General features: G+C 43.4%; 1 protein-coding gene across 4 annotated transcripts in view; it reads right to left on the bottom strand.

Moving 5' to 3' along the window:
• The window catches only part of slit1a (slit homolog 1a (Drosophila)), an 86,290-nt gene that overhangs the window by 27,769 nt on the left and 32,358 nt on the right, over positions 1 to 26,163 (bottom strand). For all 4 annotated transcript variants that reach the window (XM_018684262.2, XM_018684264.2, XM_018684263.2 and 1 more), the window contains exons 5-9: positions 10,303 to 10,374; positions 9,527 to 9,598; positions 8,264 to 8,335; positions 7,317 to 7,480; positions 2,934 to 3,081 (exon numbers count right to left, since the gene is read on the bottom strand). In XM_018684262.2, coding sequence (XP_018539778.1) covers positions 2,934 to 3,081; positions 7,317 to 7,480; positions 8,264 to 8,335; positions 9,527 to 9,598; positions 10,303 to 10,374 — 528 coding nt within the window. The remainder of the gene's footprint in view (positions 1 to 2,933; positions 3,082 to 7,316; positions 7,481 to 8,263; positions 8,336 to 9,526; positions 9,599 to 10,302; positions 10,375 to 26,163) is intronic.

The raw sequence follows: 26,163 nt of genomic DNA, 5'->3' as shown, positions 1-26,163 counted from the left end.
CATCAGCCAGTCTGTCTGACTGGTCCAAACCAGTCTGGCACTCTACACGCTGTTTGCATGTGTTTCAGTGTCAGTGTCGGTCGTGTACGTGCTGTGGTACTCCGGTGTGTGTCAGCATAAAAACAAAACCCTCTGAGCCAGACGAGGGCACACACACACAATGCTGTCTGACAACTTTTTAGCCTTCACATTGTCACTCCTCACAGATCGATATGTGTGAGCGACTTAATCCCTGCAATCAACAGGAGAGCTGCTCTGTCTGACTGGCAGAGGAAAAAGAAACAATCTGCAAGAGTCGCCTTCAGACGCACAATCAATGGTTACCATCCAATTTGTCAGACTGAACATTTCTGTGTGTCCATCTGTGTGTGTTGGTGAGCTGGTGTTTGTATCAGCCCAATCAATGGTCTTCATCCTTTTCATTAGGGCCTATGCATGGTTTTCATTAAGGGGAAACACATTATGCCTTTGGGTATTCACCCAGTGCATGCGTGTGTCAGAAATGGATGGCAGGACTGCAGCGGCAGATGAAAGGCAGGGGAGATTTTTATGGCAGAGTTCAGTCATTGCAGACAGAGACTATGGTGCATAATAATCTGTTGTGGTAGTGTTTAGGCTAACTGGGCCTGGTCTCACAAGAGAGGAGCCGAGAAACCAGCTCACATCCCCACAGCCATAAACACAACACTGGCATTCATTAGGGGAGAGCAGGGCAGGGAGGTTGCAATTCTCCGATTTGTACATAATGAGAGCAGCATGTGTGTGTTTGTGTGTGTATGTGAGTTTCCGAGTGCCTCATTAACAAGGAATTAGGCTGGCCTTGATACCCAGCAGCCCGCCTTGCTGTAATTGAAACTGATTTTATAATGAACTTCAAGCACAGATCAAACCTGCTGCACCAAATTACTGAGCGAATTCCCCCCCTTCCCTATTTATTCCTTCACCGTTGATCTGCCTCCTCGACCTGCCTGTGGTGATTTGGCAAGCTGAGAAGGAGGGAAAGAACACGGAGAGAAAAGCGAATGAGCGTAAAAAAAATCAAGAGAGGAGGAAAGAGAGTAAAGGAAAGATAAATGTGGGAAAATAACCTGCAAGGTAAGGCACTGATGGGCAGGACAGGAGGAATGTGCATGATATAAGCCAGTGTTTCACCCTGGTCTTGTAAAAGATGAATCAGAGCATTGTGGAGTTTATTAGCAGGACACGGTTAAGCACCAATTAGATCTGAAGGGCAGAGAGACTTTTAAAATGTCTTTAGTCATCTGCTGTGCAGGGGGAATCTGCTGTCTATAAAACCTGTGCATGGTAGAGCTATCTTTCAGCTCTCTCCCTGTTCTCCCATTATTGCTGCCTGCTGGTTATTGGGCTCATAGATCACATCAGTCTCTACAAGACACTCTACTTGTGGAACATTACAACTGGAGGGCATGCTGTAGAGGTCTACAAACCATAAAACATGGCAAAAAGTGAGATGGAAGGGTGAGGCTGAATTATTTACACATTAAAAGTCAATGAATGAGAACTTTTGAATGATTTAAAATATATCAATATTTCCTGGGTGGTCATTTAATCAGATAAGAACACACAGAAGTGTGAACTGCATGTCCAAATTAGGAAATTGAGCACACCACTGCACTAGAAATGGGTCAGGGTTGTTGGGGAACATGGGATCTGTGACTTCCATGCTAGTTGGGTATTTATAAACAGACCCCATGGGGAGGAGGAGACCTAGAAACTTGCTGTGTCCTCCTAACTACACACATGCTCCTTGGAAGAACATGCAATGCAACCGGCTGGCTTTTTCCCCTCATCCTCCCTTTTTCTCACCGTGCATAAATCATGCTGTTACTGTACCATTTCATGCAGACTTCTGCCAGGGGCATTAAATCCCCGATAAAGAGTGTAAAAGCACTACCTTGAAAAGTCCAGCAGTGCATTCCCATGAATTGCAGCAGGCTGATAGCACGTGGGCCGTAAACAGTTAATGCCCAGACAGATGTTACAGGACTGATAAAGTGAGGGAGGGATGTTAGCGCAGCGCTCGCATTCGGTTCACAGCCATCTGAGCTGATAAGAGCATGCAGTCTCAGTTTAAAGTCTGCTCTAAGTCTGCGTGTGTCTCTGTCAGTGTACAGCAAATGGATGGATGTCTCCCTACCAGGTGATGCATGGTGAGAAAAGCAAGCTAGTACAGCATATGTACATAAAACATACATGCTTAAATCCTCTCAGCCCTGTTAAAACTCCTGCATGAGCATACACAGACAGATTGATATGGAAACACAGACAGATTCATATGGAAACACAGACAGATTCATATGGAAACACATGCATCTTTAACGCGCATACTCAAACAAATGCCCTGCAGTGCCATGCTTCAAAGAACAATGCAGCTGTGGAGGTCCCTGCATTTCACTGAAATCCACCTCTCTGCTGTAGGTCTGCTGCTCAGGTTGCACTGTTCTGAAGAATCAAAACATCCTAAATATGACAGGTCCAAACAGTGTCTCTAGGTCTGACTGGGAGGTAATCTGCTGCACCAAATCTGTCCATTGTCAGATCTACGCTGAGATGAGTATGAATAATGTCATTAAGTCTGAGTTTATTGGTAAAAAAATATATTAATTTTGCATGTAAATTTCTGTGCTTATTTAATCTTACATTATCCTCTTTGGAAATGAAATGAAATTGATGATTTTATGAGTTCATGAGTTGCTATGATTTCTTGTTTGCTAATGGTAAATGTTGCAAAGGTTGCCTATGTTCTCTGTAGTCTGATGTCACAATACAAAAGATAGAGGAAGCTGATTACACAATGGTCCAGACATAGAGCTAACATTTGATTTAGTTATATCAAGAATTAATTTAGTCTGTATGTCATTGGGACATACAGGGTTAAACTGAAAACATCTTGAGGCAGGTATTGTGCTTACATCTCGGCCATGCTGTCGGGCAGGTTGGCTGGGATGGCGGTGAGACCTTTCCCTCTGCAGTCCACAATGTTGTTACTGCAGGTGCACATGGCAGGGCAAGAGCCTCCTCCTGTGCTGCACGGCTGCAGGCTGGAAGACTCCTGATGACCTGAAGAGAAAGGAGTGGAAGAAAGGAGAAAAACTGCATGAGAGGCAAAACAGGAGGAAAATATGATGGGAAGAAAGGGATATGCAGCTCCTACAGGTGTGTGTGTGTGGGTGAGCGCGGGTGGATTTGGCTGGTTTTAATGAAAGCAGCCTGACTCTAAGCAGGATTACAGGGGGGAGATTGTTTGCCAGAGGATTTGTGTGGTGACATGGAGCAACTCTTGCGCTCAAGTGGAGCTCAAACTCTTCCGCTGTCATGTCATCAACCCTTTGTGCTTTCTGAAGCGAATTGCAAATGAACACACACACTGACTGAGATATTTTGACATTGAGAGAAAGAAATGAAGCATTGTACTCTTGACTTTATTGTAAAGCCGTACATAGTTGAGAATCAATGGCCAAAAAACTAGGTTATCTATTAAAGGAGCACTACGGTATATTGAGAGAAGAAAGACATGAATAATAGAGATGGGGCTGCGATTGAAGGCCTCCCAATAACATCCATTGATCTCTCTGCAAATTTTCCCCCTGAGTCTGCGTTCTCTGGGTGGAACTGATGCCATTCTGCACATTCAGCTTTACAACCCCCACCTCTTCACTTCCATTTGTTCTAAAACACTTCAACTTTTCAATTTGCATACAGAGCACAAAACCCATCACACTGTCTCTAGATACCTGTTCAAATAGCTGCGGCACTGTCAACGATGTGGTGAAGAGTGGGGTGCTTACACTGCCAGTACAGCTTGTTTGGTGTGTGTGTGTGTGTGTGTGTGTGTGTTCAAGATGTGTGTATGCAAGCCTAACCCAGATAGAATGAATAAAACAGACTTTTAAATGGCCTCATTTACACAGCATTACTAATCCAAGTTTCAAACCATGAATATTTGATTACTTTTCTATCTATCACTCAGCTTGTGTGGAAAATGTTGGGGAGGGAGAGAGGGAGAGGGAGAGAGAGAGAGAGAGAGAGAGAGAGAAAGAGAAGAGGGGGTAGAGATTCATGGAGAGGAAGACAGAGTGAGTGATGGTGAAAGTCAGTGACAGGGAAAGCACAGTGCTCACACTCCACGCCTTAAAGCAGAAAGAAGGATCAATGCCAAATATTGTGCTTCACCATGAAATTACTGGCTTTAGCTGAACATTTAGGTACCAAACAATGTTAAAGGTCAGATTTCACGTATGGGGCCTAACACAATCAATTATCTGAAGGGAAGAGATGCTTTGAAGGATCAGGGAATCAGGTAAACACAACAAATAGCTTCAAGAGCACACAGTCTCTAAACCCACATGATTTGAGGCCCTGTGATCTAGGATGGCAGAGGGTTTGACAGATCTGGGATCAGGTGTAGGGCAGAGAAGAAGTCCTCTCTGATCTAACATGGCATATTTGACAGGTCTGGGATCAGGGAGAGTGCAGAGCACAGCTGGAGTGGCCTTAACAATGACAGCTCTCTGACAGGTATACTTGAGGTGAAGTTGTTTGATGTACGCTCGTCCCCCGTTTTCCCCATTATCTCTTCCCCCGTCCGCCGTTTCTACCACTCTATTCCCATCCCATTTCCCTTGTTTTATTTGCTTTCACTTTTCTATCACTGCCCTCCCCTCCTACAGCTGTGCTTTCTGCTCTTTCTCACTACTCTTAGCACCCTCATTTTCAGCCTCTCCGAGTCCATATCTCTGCCAATGACTCCCACCCTCAACCCATTACCTCCTGTCCATTTGCTCACACGTCTTTACATTTAACCTCACTCCACCTCATTTCTCTCATCATTTCAAAATGTTATCACTGGCTTCCTCCCATTTGTCTCTTTCCTCAAATTCCCTTTTCGCACAACAGTTGGGTTCACTGTCTTCTCTCCCGCTTTTCCCTCTTTATACAGTCATTTCGTCCCGGTTTCCCTCGACATGAGTTGTATTTTATTCCACCCCTCAGGCAATTTATTACTTTATTACTCACTACTCATTTCAAACATAATATTTTTACTTCATTTATTATTCCCCTGGAGCAGTAATTCAGTACAACAGTCATTAATTTTTTGTCATGTAACCCTAAATTGGCACAAGCAGCTTCTAACTTTAAGTTACCTTAAATGATCATGGAGAGCAAACAGGGTCTATGTGTAAATTATTTGCTTGATAAAATCACAGCAGAGGCCATTTCAGACAAAATAAAAGCACTCCAATCTAAACTAGACTCAGAGGATTATGAGTAATTAGGATGAAAATGGTAGGCCCATCATTTTTTTCCAGTACAGATTTTCTCAAGCGGAGCTAATAAATACAGATTTTCACCAAGATTTTAATTCTTTTCGCAATAAGAACTAGTGTTTCCTGCTGTTCTCCATTTTTAAAATAAACAAGATCAGTTTGTGATGAGAGAAGTTCAGAAACTGCTTCCAGTCATAGAAAGTGAAAATAAAAATGGAAGTAAAACACAAATGAGCTGCTGGTCATGCGCCAGTTTCTCTAACTACTTAAGAAAAAAAATGTTTTGATGTTTTGATGATTTAGTTTTGGTAATCTGCTTTCCCATGATTTAAAAAAAACATTAAGTAAAACTTCACATCTTTTTTAAAACTGAAAATAATGAGCTCTTGATTCAGGTTTTAGATTGTTAAACTTTAATGTGATTTTTAGAGTTGATTGATGACAAATGAATGGCTGGAAAAATATGATATTATTCCTCAAAGCGGAACAGTAAATGTGTTACTCTGCTCATTACTGACAAAAATTTTCAATATTCCAACACTTTCCAGTTGAATAGAGGCTGTTTAGAGGGAGTGACAGTTGGTGAGTCACGATGCAGAGAGCTCTGCAGAATTTCATCATATTTTGCAACAACTAATAACGTACTGTACCCCACTTCCCTTCTCCTGGATCTCACAACAACAACATGACTCTCTTTTCCCTCCTCCTTTCTTCCAACACAGCGCCACCCTGCCCCAAATCCCCCGCAGGTGGCCTGGCCTGGTCACAGCACAAACTACGTCCACACGCAAACACACAGCACTGAACATAGAAAATACAAAAAAAAAAAAAAAAAAAGTATATGTGTGTATGTGTGTGCCAGTGAGCCAGTCCCTAATGAGTCCTTCTCTGGGAGTTCAACTTCTGGTCACTCATCCACTCAAGAAGAACCGGGAGTAAGTATGATTGTGTATTTATACACAGAGAGGCAGAATTATATAGTGATACATTTTGGGTTCATCCTGTTGTTTATCTTGCCCAAAACTGTGAATGACCATTTGCTACTGAGGCTCACAGAAAACCATTAAGTGTTGGTTTACAACTGCCTATTAATTCTTACATCACAGTAGCTAATATCAACATGCCACATAATCTGCAACTCCACATCGTGCAAACCCCAAACTTTCTGTATCTGTATCCTACCAGACCCAAAAAGTTTCCCTGACACCCCCTGCTCCCCTTCTGTACCGTTGCACTCCCACGCTTTGAGCCTCTCTCCCTGGGCGATGAATAGTTAATGATCTGTGCTGTCACGCCGTATGGCTGCGTAAAAATCACAACCCATGGAGAGAGAGAGAGAGGGACTCACACCCACAAACACACACACACACACACATAGATGCAAACACCCCTTGCAGCTGCCGTTGAGAGTGAGACGGCCTTGTGAGGAGTGGAAGTTTTCATACTGTTTCTCCATTGTCCTGATATGATAACCCCAGTGCACAGCTTGTCACACCCACATGAACATGCACACACAAAGAAAAGAGAAAAACAGCAAGTTCAAAGCCACAATAATCTATGTATGAGGAGGTGAGAGGTCATGAATAATGACAACTGAGGAGAGGGTTACTACTGTCAGTGGGGGCAGCGTCAGTGGACCAGTGGTGTATTTTCCATATGTATGTCAGGAATTTTCCTGGCACCGTTGCCAGCTCCTAAGAGCTGGAGACACATGAAAGGGCCAGAGGAGAGCCAGGAGGTTGCCCGGGGGCAGAGGAGCTGTCAGGTGAATACACTGACACAAAAACACGGCTGGAGAATAGGGAGCCAAGTATCTACTGGCAAGGACAAGAAGTTTTTGGCACAAATGATCTGATCAAAGTACCCATGTGCAACAAAAAGTTTGCCATTTCATCCCTTTTTTGAGATGCTGTAAAATGATCTTTCCCTATCAACTGAACATGTAAATGCAATACACAATATGAAAAGCAAAGTTATGGTGTATCAGTCTTATGTTAAGTTTTATGTAAGTAACTCCACAATTCTTACCTGAGCAGCTGAATTCGTGCTTCTGTACCTCTGCTACATTGAGTCCCCTGAGCTCAGGAGGGCCAGTGCACTGGGTAAATAGACCAATTGTAGGCCTCTGTCTGAGCCACTGGGCCAACCAGGCCAGGTGACAGTCACAGTTCAGATTGTTGGAGTGGAGACGACTGTTAGAAGAGAAAACGGATGAATTAAAAGATCTGCATTGCCTTCTTTGCTATCTAAAACACCACCAGCAGAAGACACAAATAGCATAAAAAGTGTCTATTCTTTCCTTGAACTCATCACATCCCACCCCTGTGGTGAAACGCACTAAATAATACGCTACATAGATGATTGTAAATGGCACATTCTAAAAAGGAGGGACACTTTTCTAAACCTAGTACTCCAAACACAGCATTCCTGGAATGCTGGGCCCGTCCAGAATAACTCTTGCTGTGGTGCAGTGGACTTCTGGAGCACGTACGCTAACTTGCAAACCCATGCGCACAGACACACACCATACACACAAACAGAAAAGCTATATAATGTTACCCCACGGGGAGTGAGGAAGCCCAAAAAGTCACCACAAGAACAGTGGAGTCACGGCTCTGAGAGTTTCAGCAGGCATAATTGTTTTAATTTGTACATAATTTCAGATTTAGTAATCACATACAATGCACAATCCACAATAGGCTTCTGGGGCTATTTGTGGGCCAGTTGTTGTTGGGTTGCTTTAGATGGAGGGGATAATGGCCCTTGGCATTGCTACAGACCCCTCTGTGGTGTTTTTATGGCTGCTGCACAACAATGCCTGGAATTACAGAACATATCTACTTCCATTGAGATCATATGGGACTGCAGCACTTTTTCTCTGCTGTGCCTGCATGCATGTGGAATATAATTTAGTCTTATTTGAAGCTAACCTCAAGAGAGGTAGAGAGCATTGTGGTTGGGTAGGTGTGACTTACAAGGTTCGTAGTTTGGGCATGTGGTTGAAGCTGGAGACTGGGATGCTGCTGATGTTGTTGTTGTTCAGTGTTCTGTGAAAAGAAAAGAATGAACAAAGTCACGTCACGTCAGCACAGGGGAGAAAAGCCAGTTTTAAATTTATACTTCAAAAAGAGTTTTGTTGTGCCCGTCCTCTTCTGTTCCATCTTTTTAAATCCACCCCTCCCTCTCTCTTTTCTCTCCATCTCTCTTTGTGGCATCCCACTGGGAATAACACCTCATTCCACGCAGATGGGAAGCCCTCGCACCTCCCACGCACACGTACAGTCATGCATGCAAATATACACACATACAAGCATAATCACAAGAACCCCAACTTGTAGTTCGAGAGCCATACAATACACACACATGCACACATACGTCAATATGCACTTCTCTCAAACCCTGGGCATCAGCTGCAATGAGAGAATCAGGTCATTTCAATCAGCCTAATAACCCTTTGCCATTTTTCAACCTGCTCCCCCTTTTAACACAACCTGTCCTCCTCCCCCATAAAACCTATACATACAGACCCCATCAAAACAATCCCCCCTCCTCCCCTCTAACACCATTATGACAACCCTATCACTACATCTGCAATCCATCCATCCCATGAAAGCAGCCTTTAATGACGTTTTTTTTCTCTTCTTGTCTCCCCACCCCCCAAAAAAACACCACAACCACACACGCACAACACAGTCTTTCACCATAAAAATAACAGGGCTGTCAAAGTGCCTTTGTCCCCCCATGCCTGCACTGTTAGTCTACATTGTTTCAGGTGGATGCATTGTGATTATGATTTTTGACAAGGGGTGATTAATTGAATGTTTTGAAAACTGCATAACATGGTCACCAATGCGTCCTGGGTGGAACGCTCACTTGAATGGGATTTTTGATCAAGATGGTTGGAGCTCCCTTGTCAGATGGCCCGCCCAGGGATGAATGGGGTGTGGAGGGAGGTGGAGGAGTGGGTGGGTGGGGTGTTAATGTGATGGAGGGGAACGCTTCTGTCAACTGTGTGGAACAATGAGTTAATGGAGCTTGGTCTCCATGATGCAGGCCCCCTCATGAGGCCCACTGGGGGTATTTTGGCATAATAACCAAGGCCATACTAATTAAAGGCCTGTGCTATGTGTATATATTAGCTGTGGTTATTAGCAGGACAAAACAATGCCTTAATTTAAGAGCTTTGATAGAATGATACAGGGTGGGGCTGGATAAATAGCATCACTTCAGATACTTACAGCACTTCCAAGCCTCTCAGAGCTCTGAAGGCTCCATCTTCAATGCAGCTGATGTGGTTTTTATCCAGTTGCCTGCAGAGCACACAGAAGAGAGAGGCTTTGTTACACAAGACAAATACACAATCTTTCAGTCTCCCCGTGGGGTAGTTTTAATCATCGATACAGTAAGTAGTACACTGATGGACTATGGTAAATCAATACAGGTTTAGTCATCACAGCTCATGTAACCCCAGGAGTAGCAAGAGGGGACTTTGCCGATTGTTTATCTGCATTGATACACCTCATAAATCTGCGTGTCCGTGTGCGGATGTGCATATGCTCTGGTGAAGATGTAAATCACAGTCACTACAAGGGATCTTTGGGGAGCTGCATGTGTGTGCAAGGTAGGTAGTCTACTCAGTCAGAGTGATGTACAATCTACTGATCATGCATACACAAACACTCTCACAGAGGGCCATTAACTCAGCCAGATTAAGAAAAAAAATGCTGGAATTATACTGAATGAGTTGTGAATGCTTCTGCTGTTCACTTACAGTAGCTTTCAGTGTGATTTGTTCTTTACAGACTTATTATCCCTGATTTCACTGAGATATAAACTACCACTTTAGAGCTAAAACAGTTAGAAGATTAATCAGCAGCTGTTTTTTTTATTTTAAGCAAAAACTCACAGTTTCCAGCTTCTTGGCATTTGCTCACATTTTATTGACCAATAATTAATCAGTAACGACAGTAGCCATTACTAAATCCATCACTGCTGAAAAGGGTGAGGTACTCACAGGTTTTTGATGTCTGTAGCTCCTCTGAATGCTTTTCTGGGGATGGACTGGATGAAGTTCTCACTCAGATCTCTGTGGAGATAATAAACACACATTAGTTACACATAACTTATCCTTGAGGATGGCTTGGTTTGGTTTGTTTGGCTCGGCAGTGTGTGTGTGTGTGTGTATGTGTGTGCGCGCTCTTTCAAAAGCACCCTTTTCTGGAAGCAGTATTAACACATTTCAAAACATTTCCTCCGTAAATGACTGACTTCCAGCTCTTAAAGCATGCTTTTCAACCAGCAGAATTCACACTGGATTCAATGTCACTCCCTTTTTTACCACATTCATCAGTGCAGAACAGAAAGCTAAGAGCAGTTTTTTTTCCCCTCTCCAATGTGTGCCAAAACCCTGAGGTGTGGTACTGCATGGAGAGCTCCACTCACAATGGAGTGGTTATTTTATAGTGGCCATATTATTCAGTGTTCACTCATGCTATAATTTGTTCTCTGTGCCTTGACCATACTCTGGAGCGAGGTGCTCAACTCACTGCCTGCGCACCAATGAGGGGTCCTTGCTGATGCCTGGGGTAGATTCATTAGGACATCGGTTGCACAAAGAACATTATCGTTTAGAGTTAGGCGGTGTGTGTGTGTCCAGTGCTTAACAGTGGGTACAAATTAGGCATTTGAGAAGTGCATGTGTGTGGAAAGTAAGAGAGTGACAGAGCAGAGGGGAGGGTCAGAGAGGAGGGGAGGGAAGGAGAATGAGTGAAACACAAGTAGCCATAGTTTTAATTAGCAGAGTCTTTTGTCGACCATTTAAATGGTGAGCTAACCTCATTTTGAAAGGCTCTGCCCCTCTCATACATACACACACACACACACACACACACACACACACACACACACACATACTACACAGGGACTGTATGGCGCTGCGAGAGAGGCTCCTGTCTTGAAACACACACACGGAGGGCTCCCACAGCTCGAACAGACATAAACAGAGTACTTATGGTTGCCCATAGAGAGGTTAAAGCACAACACCAGAACCTATAAAACTGTTTTCATAGGATTTCAATGACTATTACTTATTTAATGTTCATGTACACCACAACACGCAATCCCATGATGCACACAACAAGTATCCACACTTATAAAACCCCATGGGGTAATGTTAAAATGAGTTCCCAAGACTCCCGCAACACATCAGTCTCACATTGTGTCCCCATTGGGTCATCCTTTGCAGAGTTTCCCTTGGAATGAATATTGCAGAGACATGAGACATTGTTTCAGTGGGATACAAAAGAGGGGAGCAAAACACACCACAGTGGTTGTGTTGTGCAATCTATCTAATGAATGGGTGGTTGTGCCTTTATGGTGCAGCAGAAATTAAAAGCGCTCTGCAGGCCACTGCAAATACACCACAATTAAAAATGGAATTTGTTTGTTTGACTATATTAAATCCAAGGCAACTGTTGAACTTTTACCAAAATAAAATATTGCATTTTGCTTGAACATGCACAGTTCAGTATTTCAGGGGATATGAATGCATGTGCACAGTTAATGGATCAAACTGTATGTTGGCAGGGGGCTGTAACTTGGTGGGCTTTGTCCCATCTTTACACTCACCCCATTAGAAGATGGTTGTGTATTTAACATGACATGACACTACATGGGAACAGGCAATAAAATCAGCACTGTTATATCTTGGATAAACTAATAAAGAAGTGGTCCAATTATCTTAACTGCATCGCATTCCAGTGGTATAGAGAGCAGCTTTATCTGGCTGCTATTCTGAACTCACAAAAATGTTACGTACATGTACAGATGTGCAGACGAAACACACACGTTGCTGGCTTGTGCTCAAAGAGAACATAAATATTCCATCTGATGGCACATTCTAATTTTATCATCTGAGGTTTTTGAGTTATATTTCAACAGCAGATATGCATTACATCTGCTTTCACAGAGATGTTCGGGCAACACAGTTAGCAGGCAATTTCAGCAATTACACATCAACAATCTATCTGTTCTGTCAGTCTGCCACATTTTGCAGAATCACATCCCAAACATCAAACTAGCTTCATGCCTCTTCACAAGCAAGCATGGAAGTAACAACAGTTGAGCTCTCTCCAGCTCCTTTGTTGTTCTCTTGGCAAAACAGCCTGGGTGCAGAGTTGAAAGCTGAGTCAGTCTGGCACCCGGGCTATATTGGTGCCTCTTATCAAGGCGGCTGCTCCAGTCGAGAGGAATGCTTTTGGTCTACCTGGCCGTGCACACTACCTGATGATTAATTAGTCCTCTCACCTTCTCCTCACCTTCCTGCAACAAACACACCAAAACACGCAGCAATGCCATAGTGCTGTACTGCAGACGCACTGTTAATGACTTCTCCCCCCCCGGACATCTGGGAGGAGCGCGGTATGTCTTTTTTGTGCGCGTCTGTATGTGTGTGTTCACTCCTGGGTTACAATAAGAAATTATAACAGATTGGTGTGCTAGGACAGCACTGCTGGAGTGCCGGAGGCAACAGTGGGTACAAGCAGAGGAAGAAAGACAGAGAGACAGAGAGATGGAGACAGGCATGATAGGCTGGAATGCAAGATGAGGCAAGAAGGCTCTGACAATACCAATACAATGCTATGTGTGTAAGTAGTAAAATCAAAGCTCTAGGGCGGAATCCACACACTAAAACCCCCATAATCCTGTTAGCACGCTATAACACGATTGGCTGGAGTGATCTATATGCTCCCACTTACGGTGCTGTTTGATTGGATTAGATGCTGAGGTCGTGGGAGGTCGCTTTATAACTGTAGGTCTGTTCTGGGACAATGTGCCCCCCAAAAAAGCCACATGACAACCAAAAATGATGCTATCTATCGTGCCAGAAAGTCTGCCTTTCTCTCATTTACTTATATTGCCTTTCTGCTTCTGCTTGATTCTTTCTCTCCTCTGTCACATCTAACAGAATAATCACAGTGGTCATGGTTTGGAGTCTGCAGTCTTCTGTGTCCTTTAAGGATTTATTGACGGGTTCAACTCCTACAGGAGCCAGAGCAATATTAAATTTAGCAACTCTACATTTCTGCATTTACACACTCTTAAAACGGCAAACAGGACATTTCTGTGGGAGACCATGCTGTATTTTACATAGTCTGTGGTTGCCCCTCACTGGTATTTTCTAAGCTCAGCCCCAACTGCGCTGGCTCTGAGATATTTGACATTTCTGATTAGTTTGGAGGCAGATTTTTCAGGGACGCACTGATCTCTTCAAAAACAGACATGATTATGTGAGAACAGTCACCACAAAGAGGGAAATTAGCCACCATATGTAGTCTCCATCACTAAGTCATGACAGTAAATCTAATGTTACAGCCCTTCAGCAAATACTACCACAGTGCATCTCTTGAGAAGCAGCCCAAACATAGTTAAAACAGCCAAACTGGCATAGTGAGAAATGACAGGAAAAGAAAAAAGAAAAAAGTTTCCTTCCCCTTTGTGCTTTTTTTGTCCATCATAGCATTCTGCCTTTGAATATCTGGCCAATACAGACTTTCCAAAAAGTGAGTCTGTATATTGCCTCAGACTTGGGGTCATCAGATGTGAAGCAGGAGTAGAGAGCAGACAAAGTTAAGTATCAGAAGCAGGAGCACAGGTCATAGCCCCCAGATGTCACTCCACTTGCACAGCTCTGCTCAGGGTAAAAGCATTCATGGAAACCTTCAGAGCCACGCTGCACTCGCCACTGCCCAGACTCCATCCATGCACTCATTACAATACTATGAAGACTATCCCGAGGCAATGGCTACGGCATCCAGGCCCCCAGGCATCTCACAGAGCACTGTAATGATGTCAGACCTGCAACTTTTTTGTTTCCTTATTTCCTGCACACAGCATGCCTACCAGTCCTTTTTCATTACAGGTGTGTGAAGCAATGTCTGAGCGAGCCAGAGTGAGTGTGGTTATGCTAGTGTTCAAACGGCCTAGACCTGGTATAGATTTACCTTAATGCACTGCATGCCTCAAAGTGGGCAGTTAGTTCATTAATGTAGCCTGGCTTTCTTTAGGTGACGTTGCTCACAGTTCATTCCCATTGTAGCCCTAATGATGAGGTAACACACATGTTTTCAGGTGTGTCCTCGCCAAATGAACTGCAGCCCCTAACACGCTGTGGTCAGGATTTTTAAGGTTTCACTTATACAAGACCTAAACAATACCATTGTTTAGTCAGTGTAAAGTACTCCGACAATAAACTTAGCTACTGATATGCCTGTTTACAAGAATCCCCGCAGAGCCTATATCTGGAATAATTAGCAATGTTATCAGACATAGCTCAAGGCGCCTGGTCTGGAGATTAGCCGCACACTGAAGGTAATGTCTGGTTCCTGTCTGATTCACATCATTAACCTCTGATCTCTATCTTAGAACACTGCACTAATACTGTACACAACTTCAACTCCCCTCTGTGTGACACAAATACCTACTTTGGCTGCATAACCAATGGGATGTTAATTCCACCAATGGAAAAAATGAGCAGTGTGAAGAGATTAGCATAGCTTTTCTATGCCTATGATAATCACACTTTCAATTCTTTAATCTTTATTTCTGACAGCTAAAGGAGTTTCTGGGGATGCTGCAATTGCTCAGCCATCTCAGGGACAGGCAGCTTTTTCTGGTTAAAAACCCTCAAGGCTGCAGCTCCACACAGTGTGGGAATCTGTGGCTAAGTAATATACAACTTCTAATGCACAAATGAAAACATGCACATGGACACATGTGCACACATGCCTCCTCACGAACACAAACAATTGCCTCTTTCATATCCTAAAGATTTCATAACCTCTGCCTCCACACTTGGTTGACAACAGCGGTCGACACAGGGGATCATAAATCAGATGGGATGATCTGATGCTCTGATGTCTTGGTTTTAAAGGTTTCACTGAGGGGAAATACACATTGCCATTTAAGGATTTATGTGAAACTGCGCTCTCTCCTTCAATGACCTCCTTCATACCTATTGCTCAGCTTTACTACATTCTTCCTCTTTGTCTTTGTTCACACTTTCCTGGTAAACTAATGCTGATGTTAGAAACTTTTTTCCTCACTGTTGTTAATGAAAAACTAATATTATAATATTATATTTTTTCCCAATAACAGCTCTTTACATTGAACAAATTTTTGTACTGCCTTACTGCAGGAAAACTGAGTTTACACTGACATAACTGCCATGTGATCTGACATGAAACTGCTGGTTTATGTGGCATACTAATGCTCAGGAAAAGACACATTTAGATGAAGCAAAGATGCAAAGAAAATCATCTGAAAGTGCTGGATAGAAATCTTTCAACATGTAAATGACACTTTTTCTGATGCTGCTTTCAGAGCTTCTCACCCTCATTTCATCACTCTGTCTCTTCAGACCATCCCTCTGTGCATTGTACTTTTACACATTTAGAGATCCATATACAGTGGAGGTAAGAAAACATTTTTATCCCTGCCTTAAAAAAACCAGTAGAACTGTATCCATTTCTGACTTATTAGATTTCATACTGATAAATAACTGCTGATCCTGAAAAAGAGGTGCCTTTATGGTGCTTGTGTAAGTGCCAGGGTAAACGCATTTATTTTAGTGTGTGTGTGTATCTAAAATAGAGTGTTTGTTTTCTTGATTTCTTGACTCGACTGCATGTTCGAGTCAAGAAAATGTTCCTCCTTGCCAAATGCTCTTAATTTCATTCTACCATTTAAAGGGGGAGAAAAAGACAGAGAAAGAGAGAGGGAATGTGTCTGATTACTTACTCATTAAGAGAGTTAATGAGGTGTGTGAGGGCTGTTAAAAGAATGGCAGTGTGCTGCCACTAACTGCTAACTACTTTCTTCCTCCCTGCACGGTAAAAACCCACAAGTAGACACACACATAAACAGCTACACACACAAACTGTGAGGGACTTTAGGAAAGAAGTGGCTGGACATTTGTCTAAACAAAACATTTTGTCTAAATCTGTGTCAGAGGCATGATTCCTAAACTTAGCACTCATTCACTGTGCTTTAAAAGGTTCTAGACTCATTTTAACACAGATTTAAAATATTTAAATGTCATGTCATTTTTACTGGCAGCACTATCAACCTGTCTACAGTACCCCGGACTCGACTTGGATTCATCTTAACAGACTCAAGACCTGAGTTGGACAGAAGACATAAAAAGAGCTCCCTTTGTCAGTGATGTGTCAGTAGGTTGGAGAAGGTAATGTTAAATGTTGCTGTTAGCCCTGTCACTGGAGAGGCAGGAGGTACAGTAGGTGTTATTCTCTGATTAAGACAATTTCTGAGCTTTGTGACGTGAATGAGGCCCCACTTGAAAAGTGGAGAAAACCCTGACTACGTTAATATGGTGTGTTTAAGTGAAGACAAATCTTTGGCTGAGGTGCACAGAATTGTGGAATTACAGAAAAATCCGCAGTGTCAGATGGATGAAAAAAGAGGGAAGGTGTTAAGAGTGGGGGATAACAAAAAGAGGTGAGAAGGAGTATGGATTGAGGCTGCAGGGCCTTTGGGTGCTTGCCAAAACACAGGCATGCATATATGTGTGTGTGTGTGTGTGTGTGTATTTGTGTGGCCCGGAGAGAGTGGCTGAGTGTTTCTGTGTGCGGTCAAGAGTATCTGCGCCTCCTTTCTCCCCCTCACGTCCCCCTCCTTTCTCATCCGTCTCTCTCCACACCTTCACATTTTGCTGTCTTTCTCGCTAGAATAAATGATAAACAAGCCTCCTGGCCGTGTCTCCCCTCACTTTCCCTCTCCTGTCTGCCCTCAGCGTTTAATACCCCCATACAGCAGTCAGTGCAATCTGGACAAGACAGCCAGACACCACCACTACCACTATCATCATCATGATTACCATTATCATCCAGAGGTCAAAACACAGCCTTAAAAATAAAATCCTTCATTCATGTTCACGCAAATTATCATGCGCAGACACACACGCAAGCACACGGAGTGTGTAAAGTGTTTCTCTAGTTCCTTTGTGGTGGAGATGAGAGGAGGAGGAGAGAGCTGGATGGAGTTCAGTGGGAGGAGGACTTGATAAGTGGGGAAGAAGAAACTGCTGCTTTTATAAAGAGAGGAATAAACAGGCTGCTTTAGGAAAACTCTCACACAAAAACCCAGGAGAGACTCTCGTTCCCTCCGTGTCTCTCTTCTAGAACTAAATATAGGCTCTACAAAGAATCCTAATGAAAAACAAACACTGTGCTAATACCAAATGCAGCATAATTCAACAGCATCTGTTTTCTGCATTTTTTTTGTCTTTTGAAAGCTAATGTCAACACCAGTCCACCAAAATTAGTACAAGCAGCCAGGGAAAATGTTTGAGTCGAGCTGCATGTCACATCACTACAGTCTCTCTTTCCTCTGCAGTGGCGCTTTCTCTATTTATTTATATGGACTCCAGGAAATAAGTCATCAAGCAGCATTATCTCATTTCCAACAGATCCCATGGACTATCATAGCAGAGTGCTCATTTATACATTTAACCCTTATGCTTCTATACATGCTGACAGAGGGAAAAGGAGGCCATGTGGGTGCATCTGGAGAAGGTTTGTGATTTATTCTGATGTTGAAAAATACAGCTAGCATAACACCCTCTGTTTCTCTCTTTCTCTCGCTCTCATTATACACATACACACACACACACACACACACACACACACACGCACACACACTAAACTGTCTCTTTTCGAAGGGACCTAAAGGGGATTTCATGGATGGACTCCACTCTAATCATCTACAGCTCACCAACCAATGAGAAACACACAGTGCTCCCAGACTGGAACACTCAACAACCACCAAGAGAAAACACAATGTCAGGGGAACTTATCAAGTCCACATGAGGGCTGACAGACACACACACACACACACACACACAAAGAGAATCAAGACAGAGCTAGTTTAACTGTTGCCCGCATCTCTTCTTTCACTGTAAATGATTCATGATGTCTATGTGTATGTGAAAGCTTAAAAATCCCACATGAGCGCATATATTTGGCTGCGTGCTCTGCTGCCACCCGTGAAGTGAAATGAAAGAGTTAACGTGGTGAAGGAAGAGTGGAGAAAATCTATCCCTTCTCCCAACTCTCGATTTGCCCTAATCCCCCCCCCAACATTATGTCTACTTGTGTTTCTGAGTATGTCCAAGCCTTTCATTGGCAGTCAAGCTGAGTGATGGAGCAGGGCTGAGCGGCATCGATCATGACAAACGCTTACAGGCGCTATCAACTGACGACGGGGTGTACGATAGCGCCGCTTTGCACAGGGACACAGCCAAGCCCCGTCCATCCATCATGCTGTCTACCTGCTGGACAATAGAGGAAAAGTGTGAGAAGAACACAGAGGAAAGGAGGGAGGGTGAGGGAAAACATTCCTCTCAACGTGTCCATTATCACTGCCATTACCTAGCCCAACATTAGCCAGCGGGCTCACACCAAGCCAGAAATAATGGTCTCCATCTCTGAGAATAGCCTGGAAATCATTTTGCAGATTGGACTGATGTTTTACACTGAGTTGGGGCAGGAGTAAAAAGGAAGGGGACAGCCATTTAGAGAGACAACAAAGCCAATCTGGGTGGCTGTTCTCACTCTCACACACACATACACACTGTGTGGTCTCACTAAACTAGTTATAGATGCCTCTTTGTGAACGGCTGGCTACCTAGAAAGTGGAAAACTGATCCTGTAGATCGGATGACAGCTTTTCCTGGAAGCGCTGGTCTGAGGTCAGTGTTATTGAGCCGCTGCGATGACAGATCCACCACACCTAACCACAGGCGGCTGATATCAGATCAGAGGACTGTCACTAAGACACACACAGTCAGGAGCTATTTCAATCAACACATAAAACCGAACACACTTGAAGACACTTAATCGACTCCATGCACTTCGTAGAGGTGCAGAGTTGCATCGAGTGAGGAAAAGCTCCAGAGAGATACAGAGTTTAAAAAAGAAAAACACATGAAACACAGGGAGTGGGAGATTTGATGAACGCTGACCAAAATGAACTCCTGCATAGATCATCTTGTCGTTTCCTCTGCCTTGCTCTCTCTTTCTCTCTCTGAGGATCTTGTACACAGTCTCCTCTATTCTCTGGACTCACTGTAATCGAGAGTGAAACCTCCCAGTCATTACTTTAAGCTCTCACAGTTGCTGTAACACATGGAAAGTATCAGGCCAGAGGAGAGGAGAGGAGAGGAGAAGGGAGGAGAGGAGAGGAGAGGACTGAGCCAGAGGGAAGGTGAGCAGAGTAGCTACCTTTATATCGTGCCTGTTCTCTGTCCAAATCCCTCTGAAAGCTAAACTTAAAAACAGCCCAAAGGTACTTGCCTAGATATACACAGTCAAGGACACCTCGTCTAAACGGGAGAACTCATTAGAAGGAAAAAATTTATAATTTCCCCTCAACTCATCTTGTTATTGTTGGATATACAATTACTTCTCCAAACTCTTAATCAGGTTCTCTTTTGTTTTCCTATTACATGTTTGCAATGGGTGAGCATTGACTTAAAAATGTAATATATATGCATCATTTTGCTGTGGGGAAAATAAGGCCGCATTGCACTGAGTGGGAGATTCAGTTGTCCAATGGCACAGAGAGGTGAAGTGATGGAACAACAAAGGCTGCAGGCTCTTCCTTCAGTTACCTACACTGCCTCCTGCTCACCGTGATGAATGAGACAGGTGCATTGTGGCTGACGTCAAGTCAACAATTCACCCTGGGCATGTATCACCTTATCTTTAACAGGACACACTCACATGCAAACAAATGCACCCTCCAAGGCATGAAGGCACATACGTACAGCCGATTTCACTCCCACACACACACGTTATCTTAATGCAGCAAGACAACGGTGTAACCAGCTGTAAGTCAGGCCTCTTGTCCCTGTATCTCTGTGCTCAGTGCTTCACAAAATACACAGTATGGACACACCTAAGGACACAAGAGCTACTGCTGCACACACCACTTTGTCACAAACAGACGGTCAAATTAGACACGTACATTACAGTATTTGATGGTCTTGACATGTAGGTTCCTCCAAATTTCACCTGTTAATAGCACCACCACATCATTGTATTAAATGTTATACATTAGCGGGCTACATCAGGCTTTAATTATATAATGTAAAGTAACTTTTCACATTATTCACTTTGTGATATAGAATAACGATTTGAAAGTTTGCTTTGACAGTATTGCCTTGCAATCATCAATAGCAATACAACCCTGTTTCCATTTTCCATTCACTTAAGAGTCGCAACAAACAATTATTTTCATTATTGATCAATGTGCTGAATATTTTCTTAATAACTGATCAATCATTTGGTCTACAAAATATCAGAAATTAAAGATATTTAGGTTTACTTGGGTTATATCCAACTCAGACAAGTACCTGTGGTTTTCTTCAACAGAAAAATGAGCAGACCAAACTGACTAATCACAGTTATGGCTGAAACACAGCATCTCTGTAACTGCCATAGCTCCTTGTAGTTACATTGGCAAGAGGTTTGAACAACAGTGACAAAGCATTTTGTGTGTAGGCTTTATCACTACGTGTTTTTCAGACCTAAACAGCTAGAGGTGTGAGTATATACTGAAACTCAACTGATGCCCAGAACATATACAGAGGATGCACACAAAACATTAGTACCTGGATGAGAACTAAAGCGTTGGCTTAGATTTGTTAGTCATACTGTTTGCTCAGGAGTATTCAGCGATTTTGCACCTCCATCTGCTCAACCAGACTGCACTGCTCATCTCAGACAGCCTGTTACATAAGTAAAGAGGTAAAAGGTTAACCACTGGTCAGCTGGCACCATGCGTTTGTGTTTGGATGTGTGAGCAGGTTTGAGGAGGCAACATTTCCTTTCTGTGACAGGTGTGTCTACATGTCAGGGGTCAGTAAAGGCATTCGTGGAGCTATGAATAAATAACTGCAGGGTCTCTGAGACTATGGAAATCTTTCATGAATATTACATGAGGCTGTCAGGAAGGCAAACAGCAGCATTCACTTGGCCATTAGTGCTTACAAACCAGCAAAACACATGCACAAACTTTAAAACTATGTTTTTAATTCCTTTTTTTGACTGTGACCTCAAAGTGCTGAGCCCAGAACTGTAGAATAATTACTCCCATTTGCATTGGTTTTTCCTCTGTTTAATGCTGTCTTTCTTTTCTTATAATTATTGCTTCTCTTTTAAACGATTATTCTAAATTCCATCTTTGTGATTATAATAAATGTATCTTTTTAATGATTAATCTGGTTACATCAACTTACACCTCCTCTTGCCTGAACACATTTGCATAACGTGTGCAGTTTTCTCAGAGGTAATTTTGTTTGATGCCCATTTTTATTGCTGCTGCCTTTTTGTGGGCACATACAACCTTGGCAGCTGCAATTTCAGGGAGAAAACTAGGACTTAAAGTAAAAAAATGCAATGAAAGTGAATAAAAGCCTCTGGGCTTTCATTTTCTACCTTTCTTTCTATCAGTGCTCTTCATTAACTCCACTGCATAAAGAAAGTCATTCCACAAGAGTTAACGGCCCAATACTTTTCAGATTCAATTTCACTCGGGCAGCAAGTCAAAACCCAACTCAAGTCAGCGTGTGAGTGTGTTAGTGTGTGTGTGTGCAATCCTAATGTTGGGATGGGTTCTCAGTCCAAACTAGAGGTGTGAGGCCAGAAATTGCAGAGGTGCTGGTTGCTAGGAGACAAAAGGTACCCAGCTGGAATTATGACTAAGCCTTGAGGGTAGTGTGTGTGTGTGTGTGTGTGTGTGTGTGTGTGTGTGTGTGTGTGTGTGTGTGTGTGTGTGTGTTTGCAAGCAGGCACATTTGTATGTGTGTGTTCTGTTTGTAAGAGCAAGACTGTGGCTGGCAGAGGAAGGAGAGGACAATGGAGTTGGTCCCAGCTGTGCTGCAGTGGGTGGGAGTCGTCCTGAGAAAAGGAGTGTAACAATGGACATCAGTGACTGCTCTGGATGTTTACTCTGTCCTCTGCAATGCTCTGGAATACCCTCATCCTCCCACACTGACAGCCCACATACAATATAGGCAGGGGGAGTGAGTGATGCAAACCTTACAAGCACCACATAATGACAGACAAAGACAACTATTTCAACTCGTGGATATGGCCGATCTGCTGCTATGACCAACAAGACATTTACAATTATTCCTCATAGTATTATGGCAGACCTCAATGTGAACAGTTTTCATTGGAACTATTTCTTTGGTAAAAGCAGTTCCAACAAAAATTGTTCACAGTGAGGCTGTGGGTTATCCAGCGTAACCATGACACTGTTTCTGGAAAGACACGCTGCTCTTATGCAATTTTTCAATGCTTTGAGTTGCACAAATGAATTCCTATTCACCTCTTTTGAATTTAGTAAGAAGCGTAAATCTTACAGCAGATATTTAAAAAGTTAAACAAGTAAAATCAAAACTACTAACTTCTTTTGATGCAATGAAGGGTAAGTGAAAAATGTTTGTTGCGATTTGAGATAAAAAAACTTTCACCAGATGGTTGACAGAGGCTCTGCCTGCTTCTTTTATTCATTTGGTGTGTGATATTACTCACTTGCATTCCTTAATCTTTTTCGGGGTGTCACATATGGCCTTGAGGTGTATTCATTAATGAGTGACCAGCCTGCAGCAGCAGATGTGATCTGCAATGCTCAGGAGGTAAAGATGAGGCCTGAGAAGACTCAGCATTCAGGGTTAATGAACCCTTACAGAGGTGCAGCCGTAGGCGTGGATTATTATCACAAGGGCCAAACACACATAAAGTCTCTCTCTCTCTCCCCCACACACACACCACACACAGACAGACTTATGCTAAAGCGTCTCTTTGTCTGCCATCAACTGCACTCCAAGCTGAATCAATAAAATATCTGCAGCACTTCAAAGGTGTATTTCAACATTATCATTATAACTCATCTTGACAACAGCATCTAAAGATAAATATAGGAATGACGGAAACAGTCTTTCCCTTTTCTAACAGATAGAGTCCAACACAATGGAGGCTGAAGCACATCCATCATCATCCACAAGCATTAGCATAAAGACTGATTACTCCCCAGGGCTGTCGTCTGTGTGGAGCAATGAATGCATGCCAGTACAGTTAGCATACTGTCGCTAGCCAGATGAGGCCAATACCTTTAGATAAATTACTGAGACTATGACAGCTATGAAGGATAAGTGGGAATACAGTGGCTTTTTGTTCCATGTGTGTGAACACTGAATCAAGTCCATTTGTTCGAGTTGAACTAACATGCCACTGTGCTTGCTTGTGTAATCACGTCTCTGACAGCATGTGTCTTTGTGTGTTCTTGAGAGCAACTTCTGGATCATTTTAATGCCATAAGTTCTGCATGGATGCCGGTGCATAGCCAGGGGCTGAGAGCATGCATATTTGTGGCTGTGTGCATGTGTGTGTGTTAGAGAGACTGGTAGCCCCCCGAGGAAGCTGTGTGTCACAGAGCCAGCCTGGCACTCAACTAGAGGAGCAACTGCCAGAGCAGGGGGCATGAAATTAAAACTCAACACCCAGGAAAGAGGAAGAGGAGGGAGAGAAAAAGTCAGAGGGAGGCGGTGGCGGTGGAGGAGGAGAGAGGGGTGGTGGAGGAGAAACAAAGGATAATAAAGATGCAGGGGAGGACAGGACACAATAGGCTGGTAATATAAAATTGCCCAAGTCAAATAGGAAACAAAAGAAATTTGCACATTTTCATGGGAGAGTGGAAATGTGCTCTGCATTAATGATGCCTGTCGGGATACTTCTATCTACCATATCTGTATCAAGAAGAAAAAAAAGAGACCTGTCAAAAAACCCTAAAAGTGTAAAAAAGAAAAAAAACCAAAAACAAACAAACAAACACACACACACACACACACACACACACACAGAGAGAGAAAAAGTGCTGCTGACCCTCAGAACTTCAAGCCATACATCATCATATGTGTTGACTTGCCTTGTTGCTAGACATACATTTGGTTTGTGTTTCTTGTGATGGCAATAGATCACCCCACTGGTCTAGACCTAATCAACACTGCGGCTGTGCACAGATCTGGCACCAACACACACACACACACACACACACATGCTGTATGTCTATGCAGGCATTCTTTACCATTTTCAACTCTGACCTCTAGAAAGAACAGGAGGCCCTGGGAGGCTATGATGGATATGCCAGACACAAGGAGTGTGTGTGTGTGTGTGTGTGTGTGTGTGTGTGTGTGTGTAATTACACACTGTATGCTTACCTGACAATGCTACATCCTGTGGCTGAACTTTACTATTTATTTTCTTTGGTGTATTTTACTGCTCAGTGCAAATTGGCCACCCCCCCTCCCTGCTACCCTGCATGCTGGCACAGAGAAGGTGTTTACTGAGAAAATAATACGCGCACACAAATACATGCTCAACTGCAGATACACTCTGCGGCTGGGAACAGTCTAGCGGATGTCCTCTCCCCAAGGTTCCTATCTCACCCTAGCCACAACCTTTCACCTCGGCTCTGTGAGTCAGGCTGGGAGGGCTCTGAGCGTGACCGATCCATTAGACTCCTCTGACAAGGATGAGGATGACATCTGAACCCCCAGAGGCAGGGGAGGGAGGAGGACGACGAACAGAAGGAGGACTACTAAGAAAGTGGGATTGCATGGGCTGTGCCCCCAAAAATCTGAAGGATCGGTTTTAAGAAAATGCCTTATTCCCCAAGTAACTTCATAAATCTTTGAAGCAAACAGTTACTGTAAATCTCCATCCTTTCCTTGTCCTACTTTGTCGTACTTTGTTCTTGAATGATGGATCCTCGGTTTACTATTTCTGTAGCCGACTGTATTAGGTTGCAGTGGTTTTATTTACAAAACAAGGTATGTAAGAGAGCGTATAAACCAGTCCAACTCAAATAAATAAGCAAAACAAGGTCATGAGGTGCAGCAGTTATTCACAGTAAAAAAAAAAAAAAAAAGGGTTGTTTGTTTGAAGATAAAAAATCTCAGCAATGATTTTACCACCAATAAGAAAGTGTGAGATGAGAGCTGAACAATACAACAACAGACACAAATACAGAGATGCATTCTGCCACAGCAGGTCAGCAACAGCAGAGATGTCTCGCTCTCAGCTGAAAAGAGGGACCTTGGGAGGAAATAAAGGAAGGAACAGGAGTGGCCGTGTGAGGGGAGGAGGTGAGAGGGAAGCTGGGGAGATGGAGGGAAGGAGGAGGATGGGACTTTAAGGATGAGCGAGTGAGAGTGACAACCCTGTCTGGAATGCCTTTGTCTGCATGGGCTAATATTTGCTTGTGGATTTTGCTTTTTCCCCTTCTCTTATTTGCTGTTGACAGAGAGGAATGAAAAGGCAGATAGCCAGCGGGTTACCTAGTAGCAAGACTTTTGTTTGTGTGTTTGTGTGTGTGTGTGTGTGTGTGTGTGTGTGTGTAGCCAGCAGGTTCCCAAGCAGCAGGTGGTGAGCAGAGGCAGAGAGTTTAGGAATCCTGTTTGCTGCTCCAAAGTTGCAGCTACTCTTCAATTAACCCTGCTCAGAACCACAAACACATGCCAAACATGCACCAAAAAATGTGCGTGAGAGAAACAGAGAGGAGGGGGGAGAAAAGGATGGAGACATACAAACTCATTACACACGATACCAAGACCCCCTCTATCACCCCCACCCCACCCCCCCCCCACTCCACCTCCGTCCCCCTCCCCTCGACTCCTCTCCCCTCCTGGGGAGTCAGGGGTTGCGGCAGCCCTGGGTGTATGCCTGAAGGCCAGTCTCACAGCGGGCCAGTCATACCGGCGGCACTTTGATGTCTTTGTGGTAAGACTCCGTGC

The sequence above is a fragment of the Lates calcarifer genome, linkage group LG16_LG22 (assembly GCF_001640805.2).
Source record: "Lates calcarifer isolate ASB-BC8 linkage group LG16_LG22, TLL_Latcal_v3, whole genome shotgun sequence".
NCBI lineage: Eukaryota > Metazoa > Chordata > Actinopteri > Centropomidae > Lates > Lates calcarifer.
Note: the sequence above shows the minus strand (reverse complement) of the source record. Positions and strands in the feature narration are given on the sequence as shown.